Source organism: Zootermopsis nevadensis, unplaced genomic scaffold (genome assembly GCF_977971745.1).
Source record: "Zootermopsis nevadensis isolate Lab colony 2312 unplaced genomic scaffold, Znev_1.0 Znev_ptg000010l, whole genome shotgun sequence".
Taxonomy (NCBI): Eukaryota; Metazoa; Arthropoda; class Insecta; order Blattodea; family Termopsidae; genus Zootermopsis; species Zootermopsis nevadensis.
This window is the reverse complement of record NW_028259142.1, coordinates 7,454,001-7,474,348: the sequence shown is the minus strand read 5'-3', so window position 1 is coordinate 7,474,348 and position 20,348 is coordinate 7,454,001. Positions and strand designations below refer to the sequence as shown.

General features: G+C 38.4%; 2 protein-coding genes, 1 non-coding gene and 1 pseudogene across 6 annotated transcripts; 3 read left to right on the top strand and 1 right to left on the bottom strand.

Moving 5' to 3' along the window:
- Positions 1-315: 315 nt before the first annotated feature.
- Positions 316-19,827, bottom strand: LOC147874191 (uncharacterized). Of its 2 annotated transcripts, XM_087346413.1 has the most exons (3): positions 19,609-19,827; positions 19,023-19,202; positions 316-8,435 (listed from the first exon to the last, which is right to left on the bottom strand). In XM_087346413.1, exons 2-3 carry the CDS (start codon positions 19,147-19,149, stop codon positions 8,224-8,226), a joined length of 339 nt encoding a protein of 112 aa, XP_087202539.1. In that variant the 5' UTR covers positions 19,150-19,202; positions 19,609-19,827; the 3' UTR covers positions 316-8,223. The 2 variants fall into 2 exon arrangements, with proteins under 2 accessions (XP_087202539.1, XP_087202540.1); XM_087346414.1 differs by having other exon boundaries at positions 316-8,432; positions 19,023-19,822.
- On the top strand, positions 1,380-6,163 carry LOC110835957 (regucalcin-like; annotated as a pseudogene).
- On the top strand, positions 12,908-18,063 carry LOC110835959 (uncharacterized). Of its 3 annotated transcripts, none has more exons than XM_087346412.1 (2): positions 12,908-15,556; positions 17,397-18,063. In XM_087346412.1, exons 1-2 carry the CDS (start codon positions 15,287-15,289, stop codon positions 17,448-17,450), a joined length of 324 nt encoding a protein of 107 aa, XP_087202538.1. In that variant the 5' UTR covers positions 12,908-15,286; the 3' UTR covers positions 17,451-18,063. The 3 variants fall into 3 exon arrangements, 1 of the variants encoding a protein (XP_087202538.1); XR_015534474.1 differs by having other exon boundaries at positions 12,909-15,556; XR_015534475.1 differs by having other exon boundaries at positions 12,909-16,264.
- On the top strand, positions 15,056-15,364 carry LOC147874192 (signal recognition particle RNA). Its single transcript, XR_015534630.1, has one exon.
- Positions 19,828-20,348: the final 521 nt, after the last annotated feature.

Below are 20,348 nucleotides of genomic sequence, written 5' to 3'. Positions count from 1 at the left end.
GGATAGGAGGTTGGGTGGGTCTTACAGAAGCATGGCTCATCATCAAGGTTCATCAGCGATTCACAAAATCCTGCCACCAGATTCCATCATGTGCAAGTTGCATCCATCGATTCCGATATCTCTAAGATCCATCTTAATGTCAGGATCCCACCTATGCCTAGTCTTCCCAGTGGTATCCTCCCAACCAATACCTTATAAACACCCCTTCCCTCCCCCATGCATGCCGCATGTCCAGCCCACCTCATCTTCCTTGATTTAATCACCCTAACAATATCAGGTGAGGAGTAGAGGATTATGGATTGTACTTAGTCAAAGAACAGTTTTCTTATTTATGAAGTGAAGAACATATACAGAAGATACAAGCTACATTAGTTACTGCAGAAACTAGAAAAAACACAATCACTAATTTCTAGTGCAAATAAACAGGATAACTTAGTTCACAACAAGCTTAAATACATTCATGATATTTAGATTTAAGCCTGCTTATGTTTTCCCTAAGTTCACTGTACTAAGCCTCTAATGTATACTAGTCTGTGCTTCTGTAGCTGTATCCAGAACACTGCACGAATAAAACAAGAAACAAAATAACAGACTGTTGCACTGTTTGGCACAAAAATGTATTTTTCATCAGTCAACATGCAACTCAAAAATCATCATATTATTGGCACTGCTTACTCCTTTAAGTGTTTAATTACAAAGTGCAGATTTTTATGCTATGATGATGATATACATGTTCTGACCTTATTTAGCCATCTTCAGGTAAATAACTTACATGAAGATTTCTGTCTTCTGGGTTGTTGTGCTGTGTAGACTGGTCTATGTTAACCAACGTTTCAGAGGTCATACTGCCTCCATCATCAGAGCGTTGGTTAACATCGACCAGTCTACACAGCGCAACAACCCAGAAGACAGAAATCTTTGTACTCACCGCTGTGAAAACCTCAAATTTTACAAATAACTTACATGTTACGGTAGTAGTTTTCTTCAGTTGTTTGACATCTATAGCATCAGCCGACTGAAGCCAGCCATGTTATTACTTTGGGCACCATGGTTAATTGCCTGGGGAATGTCCTTGGCAGTCTAGTACTAAAGTTAAAGAATTTCTAGCAGACTGCATGAGACTTGGGTTCAATTACTTGACAAGATTAATTTTTTTTATTATACCTAAAATATCTTGTTTAGACTGTAAAAGTATATGCTCATATCAGGACCACTCTGATCTTGAGAAATTTCACAGCTAATCCAAAGTAGTGAATGCATTAAAAGAAACTCAGTAACAGAACAACAGATACTACGAAGATAACAAATTAGACTGAGCAAAATACTTGTATAAAGTATTAAGAATTTTGGTGTATTGCTACCTGTCAGCACTGTCTTTAATGTCTGTTCTATTAAGCAGGAAGATGTCTGGACCCGAGGTGGAAAAAATATCTACACATGCGTTCCTCTGCGAAGGGCCTCACTGGGACCACGATGCTGAAACATTGTATTATGTTGACATTAAAGGCCCTACAGTCCACAACTATGTCCCAGCCAGAAATAAACACACAGCAATGAAAAATGGTATGTGTCACTACTGTTCCATAATAACGAAGTATTAGTCAATAAACAAAAATTTAAACAAGATGTACTACGTAAATGCTCACGACACAGCATCAGGAAGAAAAATCATACCATTATCTGTTCAAGGACATACCAATCTCCCAAAATCTTAAAGTGTGCTTGGAGCTGAACAGGAAGACATGACAGCTGTCAATAAACGTCTACTGATTACCTATGTCAACAGTATATTTGTGCATGCAATAAATGAACATCAAAATGGATGAGGTACAAAATTTCAAAAATAATATAAATGGAAACTGTGGTTTTGAACTGGAATGCATGACAACATTCATCTTACAATTCTTTCAATTGCCACAGTATTATTACATCATACATTAATGTATTCTTCTGCTTTGAAGATAGATTGATTCAATTTGAAACGTTCTGCTTCATAATAAATGTTTCTATTCTTCTCCCCCAGCTTTTATGATCCTCTGCTACACTTTTCTCTTTACATTCAATATCATTCATTATAAAGGTTAAAAATAAAGTGGAAATAAAATTCCATGTGTTCTTAACTCCAGCACTGAATTCAGCATTCAGCTCATTTGACCACCAGGGACAGAGTCCCTGGTAACCACTGGATAGAAAGGTCACTGGGACAAGGTGGCAAAAATTATGTCAAGACGAACCAGAAAACTTGCCACAGAAACACCTCAAAACCTTAAAACCATTGCATGACTTGCCGACACATACCTGCAAAACCACAAATGAAATGAATCTTAATTTCACATTTATACAAAGGTTGTCTTGGTTATGACACCATGTAGTCTTATGGTTATATATTACAGCCTCATTATTCATCCTTCCCTTCCAAAGACCCTTAAAACGACTACATATTCTCTTTCCCTTCAACCATACTTCCTGTCTAGTGAACTACATAAAATTATATTTTTATTCACTTTATTACATAATGCAATTCACCCACTTCTGTAATCTATCAAGAAGATAGGCACAATCTACATTCATTGGCTTTTTAAAATTTCATTACATCACTATTTAGACTCAGTAGCAATTATTGCTTCTATGACAGTTGTGCAGATCAGTGCAAAAATGAATATATTAAGGGACTCCAACAAAATATTTACCATGTAGTCCTATTCTTAAATTACTGAATCATCCTTCAAATATGTATGCCACTGTAATTTGTATAAATGTTTGGACAATCCTTTAAATAATATTTGTAAGAACATTCTGAGTTGCCCAAAATCATAATCCAGTCCTGCTAAATAATATGGCCATAAGTCAAATCAGTGATACCAATACTTAGGTTTGTGACCTCATCCTGCCCATCCTGAACCTCATGGAAAAATAACACATTATAAATACGATGTATGAGCTGTCTTGCATGATTAGTCACTTCCACTTTTATGATTCTTTCAGATGGTGTCCATATCTTACTTGTCATTCCACTTGAAGGGACAAAAGACAAGTTTGTGATTACTGTGGGGCATAATGTTGCTATACTGACATGGGATGGTGAAAGCAGCACTCCTACAGATGTAAAATATGTTAGTGCTGTTGACAATGAGAAAGAACTTCAGGATAACAGGCTAAACGATGGCAAGGCAGATCCCACTGGTCGACTCTGGGCAGGTATGGAATGAAGCCAGATGCATCATGCATAACATTCTGTTACTATGCACTGAATTTGGTGTATGCCCTATATATATATGCTATGCAAAATTATTTCTACAGATTTACATATAAAAGTAAATCAAGCAACATTAAACTAGAACCAAACAGAAAATCAGCATGACATTTCCAGAAGCTACCAAGTCAAATGTTGTTTTTCAATACGAATTTAATAACTTATAATACCTTCATTGCAACCACTAACAGAGGAACTTTATTTTCCACCCAGACTTCAGCTATTAATAATTAAATGACATAATATTCAGACTATATTATTATTCAGTGTTCTGTCTTACGACAGGTCCATTGCTCTGCCCAAACAGAGCTCTCCAGTTTTCCCTATTCTCGGCTTCTCGTTTTAATTCCTGGAACGTCATCTTCTTTCCTTGTTTAAGATCGTCGGTTAGCTGTATCAATCTTCTTCCTAGTCCTCTCTTTCCTTCAACCTGGCCTTCGGTGATATCACTCAGTAATCGATTCCTTCTCATAATATGACCCAGTCAGTTAGCTTTCCTTCGTGTAATCGCCTGCAGAATGTTTCTTTGCTCGTTGACTCTCCTCAATACTTCTTCGTTGGTCACTCGATCCGTCCACCTGATCTTCTCTATTCTTCTCCAACACCACATTTCGAAACTCTCCAGGTATTTCCGTTCCTTCTTCCTGAGTGTCCAAGTCTCTGCTCCATACAGAGCGACACTCCACACGTAACACTTCACTAGTTTCTTCTTCATCTCCAAGCCCAACTTGCTAGTGAGAAGTATCCTCTTCTTGACGAAAGCTGCCTTGGCCATGGCTATCCTTGCTTTTAATTCCTTGGTGCATAGGGCGTCCGTCATGATTATGCTTCCCAAGTACTTGAAATGCTCCACATTCTCCAGCTGCTGGTTTCCAATTACAACGTTCAATGGTTCTGCTCTCGGTGCTATCCTCATTACCTTTGATTTTTCAATGTTGATTTCCATTCCATACTCTCTACCTGTTTCCACTAACTTGTCCATCATGTTCTGTAATTCCTCCTCTTCCTTTGCCAGACTATATAATAATATATAAATGTATCTAACTGTTCTGCACTTCACATTTTCCTAGGTTTTCAAAATCTATAAGTCTGGAAATAATTGATATGATACACGTTATATAATGTGTTTTATATTATCAGCATTGCACTTGTTCATCAGTCATTAATGCTCCAAATGTAGATAATAAAACAATGCTGAAATGCCTGATAGGAGCCTTCACCAAGCAATGAACTCAACTTGATACTTTATAAACTGAAATATTAAATATTAACAGTATAGGCTTAATAACATTATCTTTAAAATCATGAAATGCATTCACTCATTTATAATGATGTAGTTTAGTGTGGGAAATTCACTGACAGTCATCTTTCAACAGTAATAATATTATTTTTAAAAGGGTAGCATTCTAATAGATTTGCAGATGGCCTCTTTTGTCCACTCCCCCACATTACTCACTTCTAGGAAGCATTGGTTTTCTGAATTTGATAGGTGAACATGCAATAAAATATGATGAAATTATTAGAGATCAAGATTCAACAGAAAGCCATAGTCTGTAATGAAACTTGATGTCATCACTATAATTCAGTTTTGGAAATCCAGAATGCAGGTGAAACATCTATATAATAAGCAAATAACTTGGTAAGGAAATGGTTACCATGTACTTTGATCATCAGTGAACCCTAAATAAGCAATTTTCATATCTTCAGGCCTATGAAGAAGGCACCAATTCCAGATGGATACCAAAGTAAAGGAAGCTTGATTTCTATTGCATGTTGTACACTTGTATCATTATTCAGTAACAGTGGCTGCATTGCTGACACGTGTACACTTCTATCTTGCTTCAGCTTATAAAATAGACATCATTCTGTTTCTTAACAGAATCTATGGGCCCAAAAACAGATTCAATAACTGACTATCCTCCAGTTGGATCACTTTTCAGTTTTTCTAAGGATTGGAAATCAACAAAACATGTGGCAAGAATAAAAATTTCAAATGGACTGGCTTGGAATGAACACCTAAATTAATGTACTACAATGATTCCCCAACAAGGAAAGTTGAGGCTTTTGACTTTGATACTGAAAGTGGAAAAATTAGTAAGTCACCATGTTTTATAAATTTCTATATAATGTTAATATCCAATTTTTAATCATATTACTGCTTCTTACTATACAAAATTTTATCATATTCACAGATTACTATAATCATATCAAATTCAAAAGTATTCTGTTGTCCATTTTGAATCACTGATATGACCATAACTCTTTACCACATAGTTTTTATAGTTTACAAATAGAAAACAATATTTTTTAGTAGTCTGTGTGTGTCCACCGGGCAGAGAACGATTCAAAGAGAGAGAGCTTGGAGACAGATAGATCTGGTTTTTGGGTTGTTTGACGTAACTAGTCGTTACCCTGACCAAAGCCTGAGCCTTGGGAGGTTTGAGGAATTTGTGTCGGTTTGTCCTCCTTTTGAATTTATATATTTTTTTAAAATACATTTTGGTAATTTGGGAGTGCATTTATTTTGTATTTTGGTTAACCCCTGTGATAATCCTATGCCATATGACCTCCCGGCCTCTGGGATTATTTTGATCCTGTCACGGTCGCCGGTAGGAGAGAAAGCCTGAGGAACAGAGCTCCAAAAACAGAAAACACAAGGGGGTCAGGCTCCAATAAAGCAAGCATGCTGGGGAATGGCCTGGTTATGAGGGGCATTACCTGGGGCTGTTCCCAAGGGATTCAGTGCCTGGAAGCGGTCCAGCCCTGTTTGAGTCCTCTCTCTGAGGCCTGAATAATATACTCTGTACGACAGCATCAACAGGAGTGTTCAACATAGTGAAGGCAAAGACAAGGAATAACAACAAATGGAACAGCAATGAAAATATGATCTGCAACAATGACCCCTCATAAAGCAGGTCTTCTACCTACCTCCTAGGAAATATGTGACTGACGGACATAGACAAGTCCATAACATGTTTTTCACTCATAATAGAGCAGGAAGAACACCTAACAACAACTACAGGAGTGTGTAACATGGTCATAATTGCAACCAACCAAAAATGTCCGACTTTTGTAGGAGTCAATCCTATGACCACCTACATCCTAACTCAGGAATGAAACTGCAATTTATTAGTGAATTATAAACTAACATTACCTAGTATATAACAACGATTGGAAGTTTGTGCAATATGAAAGTAGGCTTTATGAGTTCTTCCTAGAACTACTTGTTTCAAAAGTTTAAAAGAACAGTGAATGATAAAACAACCAAACTAAAACCTGTGTGTTCTCAGCAACAGAACTGATCAAGCCAGGCAAGGACATACATGGAATCACATATTTATATTGTTTTCTTGGCTCTACAACCTGGTTGTCGGTTTTTGCCGCCTCCTGTTTCAGAGGATTCTTCGTCATGAAGTGTGCATTTATGAGTAGTGAGTGACCAACCCACTGACTGCATAACTTCTACTCTATCCTGATTTAACTGCCAGAGCCATCTAGTAGTGAATCACGAGAGACTTGGGTGAGAAATGGCCACTGAATTTTGCTTACGAAACATCTCATATCATGCCTTACATCTACAACATGGAACTGCCAGCTTTTCTTCCCCTCCAAAGTAAGTTGTGCTAAGGATTTTTATCGCCCTTAAAAATCCACCGACCTTGGCCGGGATTGAACCCACGAACTTTGAGTCTACTGAGGACGACATATATTTATATTAATACTAATATAAACATCACTTTCATTTTCAGCGTCCCCGCGCCGTAGCAGCGCGGTCTGAGGCATCATGCTTCGGACCGGCGATACGGAATGCGCGCTGGTTCGAGTCTCGGGGGAGAAGAAATTTTCTCATGAGCTTTCGACCAGTGCATGGGACCGGTGCCAACCCAGCATCGTGAGGAAATTGGGGAGCTACAATGAGTAGCTTAATCTGATCAGGAAAACTAGCAATGGCTGGGGGATCGTCGTGCTGACCACACGTCACTCTATATATCTGGTTGGCTGATCGTTCACCTCTGCTTAGGCATGTGAACGTGAGGCCAGCAGTCAAGCTAGTCGGCTTTGGCTCTCTGGAGCTGTTACGCCACAGATTTAATTTTTAATTTTTTTTAGTTGTAAATATTGAGATATGAAACTCAGACAGAAGAATGGTACTGACAAAGGAATGGTTATGCAATTCATGCACAGAACACTGAAGCTGGTATATGGGTATAAGTGGGCACTGAGTAAGGGAAGTCAGTGCACAGATTTGTAGGCCAAGCAGAGCAATGTGTTAGCATAGTTCCTGCACAGATATGAACAGAGTTATTACTGTGAAAGCCAGATTGCATTGTCATTGTTTGTAATATTTGAAATAATTAAATTGAGATGAGTTATATTTCACAGATTATGTGGTGCTTTGATGTTAAAGTATTTCAAGTTCTGAGCCCAATACCACTATAAATTTTTTTATGAAGCTGAGCAGTATCAGAATGAATTTCCATTTCATTCTTGGAACAGGATTAGAGAAACAAATGCAAACTTTTCTATTAAAAAAGAGAAATCCACCAAGAAAGAATGTCCAAAAATACTATAATCATCAAAAGATTGGGAATTTGGCACATAGCTATGCATAACAATTAGCACAGATCAACAGATAAGCAACTGGAAGCTAGCAGTACACCTGGCCACATTGAATAGATCATTTCTCCTCAGTTATTCTAATCAAGTCCACAAAGCCAAGTCAAGAAGAAGCTTTAGAATTTTGTGAAAGACATCCACCCTGATGATAGCAGCACAAGTGTTTGCCAAAACTTTGGAAAACCTTCAACATTCTACACTGCTTATTCCTGTAAGCCAAAGTTACACATTGTGAAGTCCAGTTATACAGTACTGCGATGGAGAATAAATGGACTGGCTGTGAATTCCTGCAAGCACGCACAGGATAGGCATTGAAGATGATTCTTCTTCACCACTCTGATGTCTTCATCCATTCAGAAGACTTTCTTCGGCGTTAAGTCACTGGACCTCTGCAGTCTTCTCAACTGATGCCCTGTCTTCCTGTCAACTTGAGGTGCTGTCATTCCTACTGGATTTTCCACTCCTGCCACTTTGTTGAATGTCCATCCTGCTGGTGTCACCAGCATCCCCAGGATGATCTTCAGAGATTTCAAGGAGTGGTCAAAGGCAGTACATGCAGAGGCTGCTAATGACAAATTCAGAATCACATTCTTTGTTAGGGCACTAACACTAATTATTTTTATTATTTTAACAGATATGAATGTTGTATAAAGTAAACTAGAAGTGTGTGAGGCAGTCATACATACCTGGAGAAATTATGGCACTAGTGATGGAAGACAGCACCACATACTTCATACACAGTGTTATAAATGAGAATATTCAAACTTGGATTAAGAAATTCAGTGTGGACAAAATATCTGAACATAAGTCTTTACAGTGGAAAGTAATAGATTTCTCATTATCGAAGTAAATAAACTACATTTATGCTAAACTGTACCATAATTCACAAAACTTCAACTTAATTATGTAACCTGAAACAAGAAATTCTGTGAACAGAAACCAATTCTGTAAGTAAAATTTCCAGAGCAAAGGCTGAGAGATACTGAGAAAACATTGAGTGCCAAAATGACAAAGTAAACCTGCTTAGTGATTACCTTTATGGGGGAGTTAATGCATTCATGAGTGGAGGTACTCACATCAGACATCTGAGTCCTTCATGCCATTGTAACATTGTATGGAAGGTCAATATTAAAATCTCATTTAAACTAAATGTGTCTGAAAACTACATTGAAGAAATCTCAGTCCACACAACAGCTATACTCATTCAGGTCTTCCTCAGTTAGTCAATGAAAATATTGGACATTATCTTAAGTGAGGCAAAATGTTCTTCCTTGCACATATTTACAGTGCATCATTCACTGAATAGCTTAGCACAGGATGCCAAATAATCTGAGTTATTGATATTTTTGAAAATAAGCCATACACTGAATGGGACAAACCAACAGAAAAAAGCAGACATAACACAAAATATCATTGCTGGGTAAAAACTCAGAGCACTGAGAAATAAACAGCCCACTCTTCTCCGTCATTCCAGCGCATGACGCACGACGGCACGAACGTCATGTTTTGAGTCACTATATTCACCAACCGACCCCAAGAGAACAAAAATATGATCTGAGACTGCTGAAACCATAAGTATTGCAACTGTGTTTGTTGGCATAACTGTAAGTAGTTATACAGGCAGTTGAAATTAACAGAGAATGAAAAATATTAAGAAAAGATGGTTTCAACAGAATAAAACTAAAGAAAAGCCACAGAAATTTAAGATAATTGGAACTGAAACAAATGAAAGGCCTCTGAACCAGCCAAGATGTCCTTCGAAGGACATCTGACACAGTGAGGAAGAGACTGGAGCATCTACTTGCACATTTTCATGACGTTACAATCTAGATTACCAACATCGACACGGAGTTCCACTGTCAGGACACACATAAAATTGTAGAAATATTGGTTAACGGATGACGTAAGTAGGTTGCTTCTAAAATTAAATAAGATATCTCACCTGGTCTTAGAATGGTGCAACATGAGGTTCACGTTTAGGTGTAGAAGCCACTGTGTCACTTGATTCTTGCACCATTCAATTCACAAAAAGAAGCAAAACAAAACAAAATAACAACAGCAGTCAGTTTCTTGCAATAGTTTGTTCAACAAACACCTTCACACTTCTTATGGAGTGTTCGCACTATAACGGCAACTCAACTCAAGTTTGAAGCAACTGTTCTTGCACCTGGCATCTCACATTCAACAGAAATATACAGTTCCTTCCGGTTGTCACAATTTGACTTTGATTCAACCTGCTGTTAAGTCATGCAACTAGAGTCTTTTTCAACTCACTGCTACTCACACCTGTGGCCATTTCACCCGCTTCAGTAAGAAAAGTCGATCTGGAATATAATTAATGATGAACTCAGCAACCAAGAGTTGGTTCAGCGAGACCATCAGGAAATTTAAAGTCCGGTGTGACCGTTTTGGTTGAGCTTCAATTACATCAGTGCGAACACTCCCCAAATACTAAACACCAACCACAACTGACTTTCAAGTAAGAAAATGGAACACAATAATGTAACAAAATGTGTGGCAATACAGCTGCTCCCTGGTCTTATATTCACTCCCTTAGTTCACTGTAGTTTGTGACAATACTTAAATAAGACTTTAGATAAACTGCTTGACTTTTTCGTGGCTGCATTCGAACTGCATGCTCTCCCAGTGAGGGAGGGCTTGCAGAATTACATTTTTCAGTGCACGGGTGTGACCCTCCACATGGCTGGTTAATATTTCTGTTATGGGCAATGTCAAATGATTATTGCAATAATTTTATAGGATTAAGGTAGTCAGGAAAGCAGGAACTGGCCCATTATCACAGAATACCACTGTAGTTAACACAGAAATAGAACATCAGTACACCGCTGATGATCACAACACACACTGGGCCAGTGGAACAACTTTATATAAGCAAACATTAAAGATAAATTACGATAAGAAATAATAAATGGTCACCCCATAATAGTAAAGTTTAATGCTCCATGTGAAACTGGTCCCAAATTTTCATTTAGCACTGATAAAGGAGAAACATCAGAGCTACATTTCACACGGCAACAATAGATTTTATACAATCCACAGACAATTCTATATTTTAAATTATTGATTTAAATTGTGTAATGTTTTGATTTTAATATTGCAATGTTCTGCATAACTGTTATTATCGTGAAGGGACGCAACTGCCTGTTTGGAAACCTGACATTACAGCCCACAAATAACGTGGAGCAACAGACAATAATAATCTAGTGTCTGAGCGAACTAAAGATCTCTGAGATGAGTGTGTCCCAGTGTCATTTTGCCCACCATAAATCCTACATGGACTGCCTTGGGTTTCAACCCAGGCTTCCACATTGAGAACTTGGTGACTAACCACATGAGCTGTGGACTTTGTCTATGGTCAGTTGATGAATACAGCTTGCCATGATGGAATTATATTTTTGGGAATAAATTCAAGGTTGCAAATATGACCTAAGTGTGTATTTAATCTTAATCTGTAAATGTAATATATTTAACATCACATAATTTTGTTCATTCATGTATATTATTGTGACAGACAAGCAAAATTACACTTACCAACAGATAATTCATTCCATAATAATACTTTTGATAGAGCCTAAAACTGGTTGAATATGGTAAAAGCCTGTAGCCATTTATCTAATAAGTAGCTTGTTATTTTCTTGTCTATTTTTCAAACATAAGTAATAAAATATCACTGATTGTCTGAGGCAAAAATAAAAAGCACCACTCCCTAACTTTATAATTTGTAATGCATATATCAGATACAATCTTAAAAACCAAAGGAGGTGGTTATCACTGTGGTTGGGTGCTGCTAGTGGATTTTATCCAGAGAAGGTAACACAAATGAGAAACACTGCAATACATATTACAGAAGTCACATGTAAGCAGGCAAATTAATATATACCAAAATGTCTTTGCTGCAGTGTTTATAAGACAAGACAAATGTTATGAAATTGTATCTTCACTGTAAAACAAAGACTAAGCTCATAAAAATTAAACAACTCTCTGTATTGTGTTTGACTCTGTATGTTCAATACAGCACATCTCAGTCATCAGACATCATTCACCTCAGCATAATCCACATTATTAACATGAAATTTATTAACATATAATTCCAGGTCCTCACAGCGATGAATATTAAGATGTGTTTCTTGTGGGTTGTAATGCCGTCATGTGGTAGAAGTTTACCCACATTTGACAGATGCTTGCTGCCTCCATTATAATCTCCCTGATGATGGAGGGAGCATGCACCTCTGAATCGTCTGTAATCTTCTACCATATGACAGTATTACAACGCACAGGATAGCTACCTTCATAATAGGGCTGTGGAGTCGGAAGCAATTTTAGGTGGAGTTGGTAAAAATTTACCGACTCCGATATAAAATCTTGAAAACAATTTCTATACTGTGTGAGCCGCCAGCGGCCTCATGCTTAGGGAGATTCTACGACACGTTGAGCCACATGGTGTGGGAATAGTGCTTTGTAACTTTGGCTCTGGTATCTTAAAAATACAAACTGTCTACAAATCAACCGATTTCTGCAATAACCATTAGACGTATATTTAAATATAGGTTATAAGTCTAAAAAGTAGGCTGATGATTCACGTGGTGGTGATGAAATCTGAATGTGAATGTTGAATCTCACTTTGTGCACCATACCAGTTACAACATCATCCAAGGCCTAATCAGAACAGCAACATTTATATTATTATATAACATGAAGGCAACATGGCACTCAGGTTAATCATCTTTTCTACAAGTAATAGAACAACCAGAAATAAACTTTATTCTCAAGCAACACAAACTAAAATGTTGCAAATTCTTGGGCTGACCTTGAAAGTGTCGCCAGTCTTGTGAGGCTGAGTGCATGGTAATTGAGGGTGAGGATCCACGCCAAACTGGTCTTCAGCAAAGAATAAAACTGCACTATCACAACTGCTTCAAAATGCCTTTAAATAAAGGACAACTTCATAGAAGTTTGCTAAGTTAATGTGTATGAATTGGTCACTTCCATTTCATGTGTAGTGAGCCATGCCTCATGGCTCGAAGTGGCTTATCTCCCCTCTCCAAGGTCTTTGGAGTCGGCGGCATCGAGACCCTGATGAGACAGCAGGGCAGAAGGGCAGTCTGTGTGTGTCCGCCGGAGAGAACGACTCGAGGAGAAAGTCTGAAGGCAAGTCAGGGTTTGTGGGAGGTTGAGGCATCTGGAGTCGGATACCCAGCCGGAGTTTGAGCCTTGAAAGTTGTCTTGATTCTGTTTATTTTATATTTTTCATTAAATAATACACTTCGATTATTCGAAGCAGTTTCATTTGGTTTTCTTTTAACTTTCACCGTTTTACCCTCCCCAAGCCGTACCACCTCCCGGCCTGGGACGATCGTGGCCTCAGTAACGAAATATGGCAATTTCCCTCCTCGGGGGGGCTCAAATGGTAGCAGAGCGTGGTTTCGGAAATTTGGTTTTTCGGAAATTTGGTGAACGTAAATTTGGTTTGCGGTAGTTTTTTTTTTGGATTCCAACGGTTTTGACGGTTTGTAGGTCCTAAGTGTGTTGTGGTGAACGCGCTATTAGGACACCGTGTGGCACAGACAGGTTCTGTTATGGCCTGCCGTCCTTGCCGGTGCTAGCGCTTGTTGGTATTTGAGCGTGCTAGCGGGCAAGTTTGTCAGGTGGGGCGTTGGATGGGCCTTGCTTTAGATCACTGGGTGTTGCGGTTTGGTGGAATTAATTAATTATTATTTATTAGTTTTTGGTGTTTTTTTTTCTCTCTCTCATGGCTCCGACAATTGGCTGGGTCTACGACCTCAGTAAGGAGAACCTTACGAAGCTCTGTGAGAGGTACCGAGTGGATGCCACTGGTCCTCTTGCCGAGCTTCGATCCCGCTTCGTCGCGTTCTTGCGAACACAGGAGGAACGGGAGATCTCGGCGATTCGCATGGAAGTAAGGGGACCTGAATATCCCGTTGATGTTAAGTTGGCTGAGGTTAAAGCTGGAGGGCTCCCTTCGGTTGGTGGGGAAATGCCCGTGGAGGAATCCATTCGTCCTGTCGACGTGGTTGATGGCAGTTCGCCAAAGGCATTGGTGAACTTTCTGATGAAGGCCAATTCACTGTTCAAATTGGGCATAGTTGGGGAAAAAGAAATCCTTTGGGCTCTCCTTCCCAAAACAATAGGGCGTGTAGACTAGCCGGAGAAGACTGCCCGATGGACACACACAGACCCCCTCGTCCCCTTTGCCATGCAAGGGGACAGGTTCTCTATACACATGGCATGGTATATTGTAAGTAATGATAGTATGACACATATAGATCTTAGATAGGATGGCCGTCATAGTTATAATAGATTTAGTATTTAGTTTAAGTTCAGTTTAAGTTTAGTTTAGTTTGGTACTTAGGTGGAGAGTGTTTTACGAACATGTGATAGGTATAGTGTCTAGTTTAAGTACCGTAGAGTAAGGTATGGACATGTAATAGATATAATATTTAATATTGGGGAGTGTTATGGATATGATGTTTAGATATAGTGCTGTAGAGTATTGAATGAATATGTCATAACTGTATGAAAATGCCTTTGGCATTGTTGTGTCGGTCCTCGAGGCGAGATGTTGTAATCAAGGAAAATATAAGCATCCTGTATATGTGGATTGGCTGACTGGGGATGAACTCATTGGAGTGGAAATGAATCCGCTTGTCCTTGCTGAGAAAATTCCAGCCTCACTTAAAGAGAAGAGGTTTGGTGTAATATGAAGTGACAAAAGGGATGGAGATAAAACCAAGTGCAGTATTCGTAATGTCTTGGAGATGCAAACATTTGAAACCTTTGGTGTATGTGTTAATTTGCTTCAAGTGAGAAGTAAAATTTTCAAAGGGAAATGTTTGTATAACAGATCTTGTATGTTCGAAGTTGGTTATAATGTTAAAAACTTCTCTTTCGATCTGTGTAAATGCTATATGAGGGCACTCAGAAGTTTGTGAAAAGTTATCACATTGTTTTTGTGAAGTTACATTCTTGTTTCTTGTTTATGCAGAATACCATTCTGTATGTTCCATTGTAACACCAATTGAGGCTTGCGTTCCGGTTGGGTGTTGTACCACAAGCACATTAATTTGTAATTTCTTTTTGGGGTATTCTCGGTCGTGACTCTCGGCGTCTCTGTGTACATGCACTTTTGGCGCCCTGCTGTCATAAGGAAACTGCCCACTACGAAGCTGAAAGCCAGGGCTAGGGCTCCGACGTGCTGGTAATGACTTATGGCTTGGAGATCTGGTTTGCTGTATGCCACTTTGACTGTACGCCCGCGCTAAAGCTCGGTATCAATATGGACACCCGGGGGGAGCCCGGGGTGCTCAGGTTGGTTAACTAGGGCTGGACCGGGCCAGAGAGGAAACTCAACAGCCAGAAAAGTCCCGTGGAGTTGTGATGGGATCGCGCATAAAGAATGGGAGCTGCTTTGGGGCAGACCTGAAGTCACCGGCGATCCAAGCTACCGGCACGTTTACTACGACAACCCCGGCCCAGGGAGCAGTTTTAGGGGGGGAGGAAGAGCCATGCCTCATGGCTCGAAGTGGCTTATCTCCCCTCTCCAAGGTCTTTGGAGTCGGCGGCATCGAGACCCTGATGAGACAGCAGGGCAGAAGGGCAGTCTGTGTGTGTCCGCCGGAGAGAACGACTCGAGGAGAAAGTCTGAAGGCAAGTCAGGGTTTGTGGGAGGTTGAGGCATCTGGAGTCGGATACCCAGCCGGAGTTTGAGCCTTGAAAGTTGTCTTGATTCTGTTTATTTTATATTTTTCATAAAATAATACACTTCGATTATTCGAAGCAGTTTCATTTGGTTTTCTTTTAACTTTCACCGTTTTACCCTCCCCAAGCCGTACCACCTCCCGGCCTGGGACGATCGTGGCCTCAGTAACGAAATATGGCAATTTCCCTCCTCGGGGGGGCTCAGTAGATATGCTCATTTTTTTATCTAGATTTTTGTTGTTTATCTTCATCTTTGGGACATTATGCTTATTTATAGGAGTCCAAATGAATTTACTTTTTTCTTATGTTCTTCTCACTTTATAATCCTTCTAAGGGACCTTCTACATATCTCCATTGCTTGGACTCATGTTTGCAATTGCTCTAATTAATTACAACATTTTGACAGTCGCTTTTCCTTTCTGCTTCTCTCATCCTAACTTCATAAAAGTTTTTCACCATTTGAAATTAGAAATTTCTTCAAAACTGTACACATAATGGTAAGAAGGATGTTTTTCACAGGTTTTTAGAACTGTCACCATACCCAACAAAAATAATTTGCTGCACTTTTATGACCAAATGCCACCTGTATGTGCTGCACAACTAACATCAAATGGCTGTAATCTGTTCCAGATTTCAGAGATGCAGCACTCAGCAGTGGTATGTCAAATCACATCTTTGTATAGGATGACAAACATGGAATGTTAATGATACTCATTTCAAAGCTTATTACCTCACTATGATTTGGGTCCAGAACAATATAAACATTTTCTAGGCTAATTAATGTCACGAAAAATTCTTCCATCCCCTAATATTTTAATATGATTGGTTGCTTGCCTGAGTGCTTTAAAGTTGGTTCAACTACAGCTATTGTATGGAACTATCAAATTATATTAACTACCTAAATAACTAGATGGCTTACCGAACCCAAAGGTTCATCACCGAATTAACCAAAGCCTTCCACCGGACCCTGTCCTGGGCCAACAAAATCCAGTCTCCTTCGACTCCTATCTCCCATAGATCCCGCCTGAGATTATCCTCCCATCTCCGTCTAGGTCTCCCCAGCGGTCTCTTCCCCACAGGTTTCCACACCAGTACCTGGTGCACATCTCTTGTCCCATCCATGCACATTACATGCCCCACCCATCTCATTCTTCTCGACCTAATCACCCTGACAATACTGGGGGAGGAGTACAGATTTTTAAGCTCATCATTATGCAGTTTTCTCCACACCCCATCGTCTTCTCTCTTAGGCCCAAATATCCTCCTCAACACCCTATTCTCAAACACCTGCAATCTGTGTTCCTCCCTCAGAGTGAGTTTTGCACCCATACAAAACATCAAATTATATTAAAAAACAAAACTAAAAAGTTTCAACCTAAAACTAACCTAACCTAAATTTTGTACCATAATAGCATGTTTATTGTTACACAGCAATAATTATGTCACTATAAATTATTCACTAGAGCATTGCAGTGGACCATGTAAAGATGTGTCCTTCCCTTTACAACCCATTAGTACGGCTAAAAGTATAACAGCCTTGACACAAGTATAATACCGGGTCTACAATTTATGCTGTAACGGCCTTGCTTGCATTGCGTGCTCGGCCGAGTGCACTGTTGGTGTGGGATAGAGATAGCGTGTTATTCCCGTGAGTCACAGGCGAATCAGTTTCAGTGCCGCTAGTAACAGCGAACTACGAATATTTCTCGATACTAATACATGTTATTACATTAATTGTTCTTACCTTAAATCACAAAAGATGTTCAAAGTGACTTCCTTGTGCTTGCAGGCAAGCACCAGTGTCAGGATTTGTGAGTCTCTGAACAACAGTGGTCTTACATGATCGCAATTTCAGAAGTCTCGTTGCTGTGTGAGCAGATCCCAATGACACGCCAGATTGTGCAGCTAAACGTGCCAAAGATTTCCTTGGACTTTTTTCTAAGAAAGCCCCAATTTCATCCAATTTCTCTTCCGTCAATACACTCCGTTTCCTGTTCTTCTTTTTATCCAAAACTGATCCCGTACTACGAATTTTTTTTATTAATCTCTCTATCGTGGGCCTGCTAGTACATTTTCGCTTATGTTTGTGTTTCACTAGTAACTATTAAGACAAATGACCAATTATCATTAAAATCATTCTACATGTACTTCTGAACTTCTGAAGTTGGATTAGTACCAACATCTTTGAATGTACTCTCCTGAAATTTTACATGATAATATGTTTTATACAAAATATAAAACCTATGAAGCTTGTTTTTGTACAAAATATAAAACAAACAAAAACGGCCACTGTGCAAAATCAGTATTTACTATTTTGTTCAGCGCCAGTAACTAATTAATTATTGTAGCCAACAATGTGCAAGTTGGGATGGAGTCATAAATGCAACAAGGTTTGTATAAAATTTGTACTGCAATGTTAAAATAATAATAAAATTATTCAAATATCAGTCTATAAATTCAGCTGGCTTCTTTAGACAAACATAAGGAACATATATAAGTATTACAAGTTTAAATCATAGCTCCATCATTATTATTGGCAGCAGTCATGTTTCAGTCATTTTTCGTCATTTCTGACTGTTATTTATTTAAGAGACTGTACAATAACTGTGTCTTTCCAGCTTTCCCCATATAACTATTCTAACCAATGATTAACAAGGAAACAAAACTTACATTTAGAAGAGCATTGTCCAAGAAATGGAAGTGTGTGATAAAGCCTTCTTTGGACTCAGAAATTAATTGGTAGAGAAAAGATATGTACCAAATTATAAGATGTAGAATACATTCTGCTACCAAATTAAAAATGTCAGTATTCTGGGGATGTACACAGTGCAAAACAGGAGAATACTCACCACATTACCAAATTTTGTGCCCCTATATGTAACACATTCAAAACCTGTATAAATGGTAATGCACTCAAAGTCTCCTGTTACTGACATCAGAGGACTGTGGTCTTATATAAATTGCTGGCATCACCCTCCCACTGCCTAAATACTAATCATCAGATACAACATAGTTTAATAAAACTGAACTAACAGTGTGTGATACAATAGAATAAATTTAAGCTTCAAAATAACTACATGGACAAATTCAGAAAATTAAAATACGATGTTATTTCCTTAGCAACTGTCATCAAAAGTGATTGCAGATGTCAGTGTGGAGGCAGTAAATGAGACAATAATGACATTAAAGTCAGTTTAAATGATGCCATAGTGAGAAAGGTTTAATTTAACAGAGTAAATGTCCAAAAGTAGGCCTGTATTTCTTCAATCACTCCTAAGTAAACTAAATATTACTTTTTTAATATAAACAGTTGATAATTAATTATAGGGTTTCCACAAAACACGATCCACTTAATATTGGTATCTGAGTAACTCTGAAGTATGTATACTAAATTTTCCCTAGTTTAAAAACTTACCAAATGGTTGAAAAACCTTGTAGTTTTCTAGGAGATTGTAATTACGTTTTTTATCATATTCTGACATGTCATTCCACTCATTTAATGAGAAAAGGCTTGACAGTTCACTATAGTTATTCTCATCCATTATGAACTAAATTCTTATTCCACTTAATATAAGAAATACATCACCACCATGTCCTTAATGAAATAAAATAATTCCGTTTATTCAAACATGGGTGTATGCCAACACTTCACACGTGTCATAAATTATATTAACATTTAAATTAAACCTGTTCACACATTTATTAGCAAATGGAAAAGTTGTAACACAATTACAATTAAACTGAAACTATTATTTTCTAACACTCTAAAATTGGTTCCAAATTCTATTTAAAAAAGTAAATTTTCATTTTGCACCAATAAACAGAACTTATATTACGTAAACGAAGAATTAAACTAAATAAATAAATTGGAGGGAAAAAATTGACACTCAAATGACACAGTAACCAGAACTTATGTAACAGTTAATCAAACAAATTAAAATTAATTCGCAGATATCCTTCACTGAACACTATACAATAATAAATTCTAATTCCATAGTTACATTAAAGAACTGTGCACTGTGGTAAAGATGCTAACGCACAAAATCTTGAACGAAACCACTACTGTTTTCTGCCGAAATGGCGGCTGGAGCTTGGTAGGAAGTAACGGAATATGTGGCTGGGGCGAGAAGATGAGGAAACATACAGTGGTGCAAGATGTAGCATTGGTTTCCTCTTAATGGTTATAACACTACTCAAAGTACACGTAAGAACTGGCAACGTACTAAATGTATGTACCAATGTCGAAAATTAATTCAAACGTATACGCACATATCAAACCCTCAAAATTGGGAACAATGTAGCGAAAACTATAAACGATTTAGTGGAAGTGGGGGGGAATCGCACCACCTATAGTAATGCCACCACCCAAATTATCTTTCAAATAATTTGAATTAAACGTGATCTGTTCACACTAATATCTCTGGTGACGGCATGTAAACAGTCTCCAGCTGTTATGGCGTTGTACGATGCCGGTCTTCCTTTGTGATGAAGAAAAATCACATTGTAGGCACGTCTCTTCAAAGTTTTGAAGTTAACATATTGCACAGAAAGTGTAACTCGTGTTTTTATAACTGAAAATAAATGAAAACATTTGAAAGTATAAATATGTGTCTACTGAATCGGCAGCCTTCACATTCTGGTTTCAGGCGGGAGTAAATATGTTAGGTTAATTACGTCTGGGGTAATAGCAGTTTATGGTGCGGCATTGCCCCAGTACCAGGTAGTGTATCAGCATAAAGTC

Bases quoted from the DNA above. Each gene is read 5' to 3' on its own strand.
- LOC110835959 (XM_087346412.1), top strand. From the start codon at position 15,287: ATGGGATCGCGCATAAAGAATGGGAGCTGCTTTGGGGCAGACCTGAAG. The intron at 15,557-17,396 runs GCAAGTCAGGGT...TTGTGCTTGCAG, and splicing joins CTCGAGGAGAAAGTCTGAAG to GCAAGCACCAGTGTCAGGAT.
- LOC147874191 (XM_087346413.1), bottom strand. From the start codon at position 19,149: ATGGATGAGAATAACTATAGTGAACTGTCAAGCCTTTTCTCATTAAAT. The intron at 8,436-19,022 runs GTAAGTTTTTAA...ATTTGTCATTAG, and splicing joins CAAGGTTTTTCAACCATTTG to CAGCCTCTGCATGTACTGCC.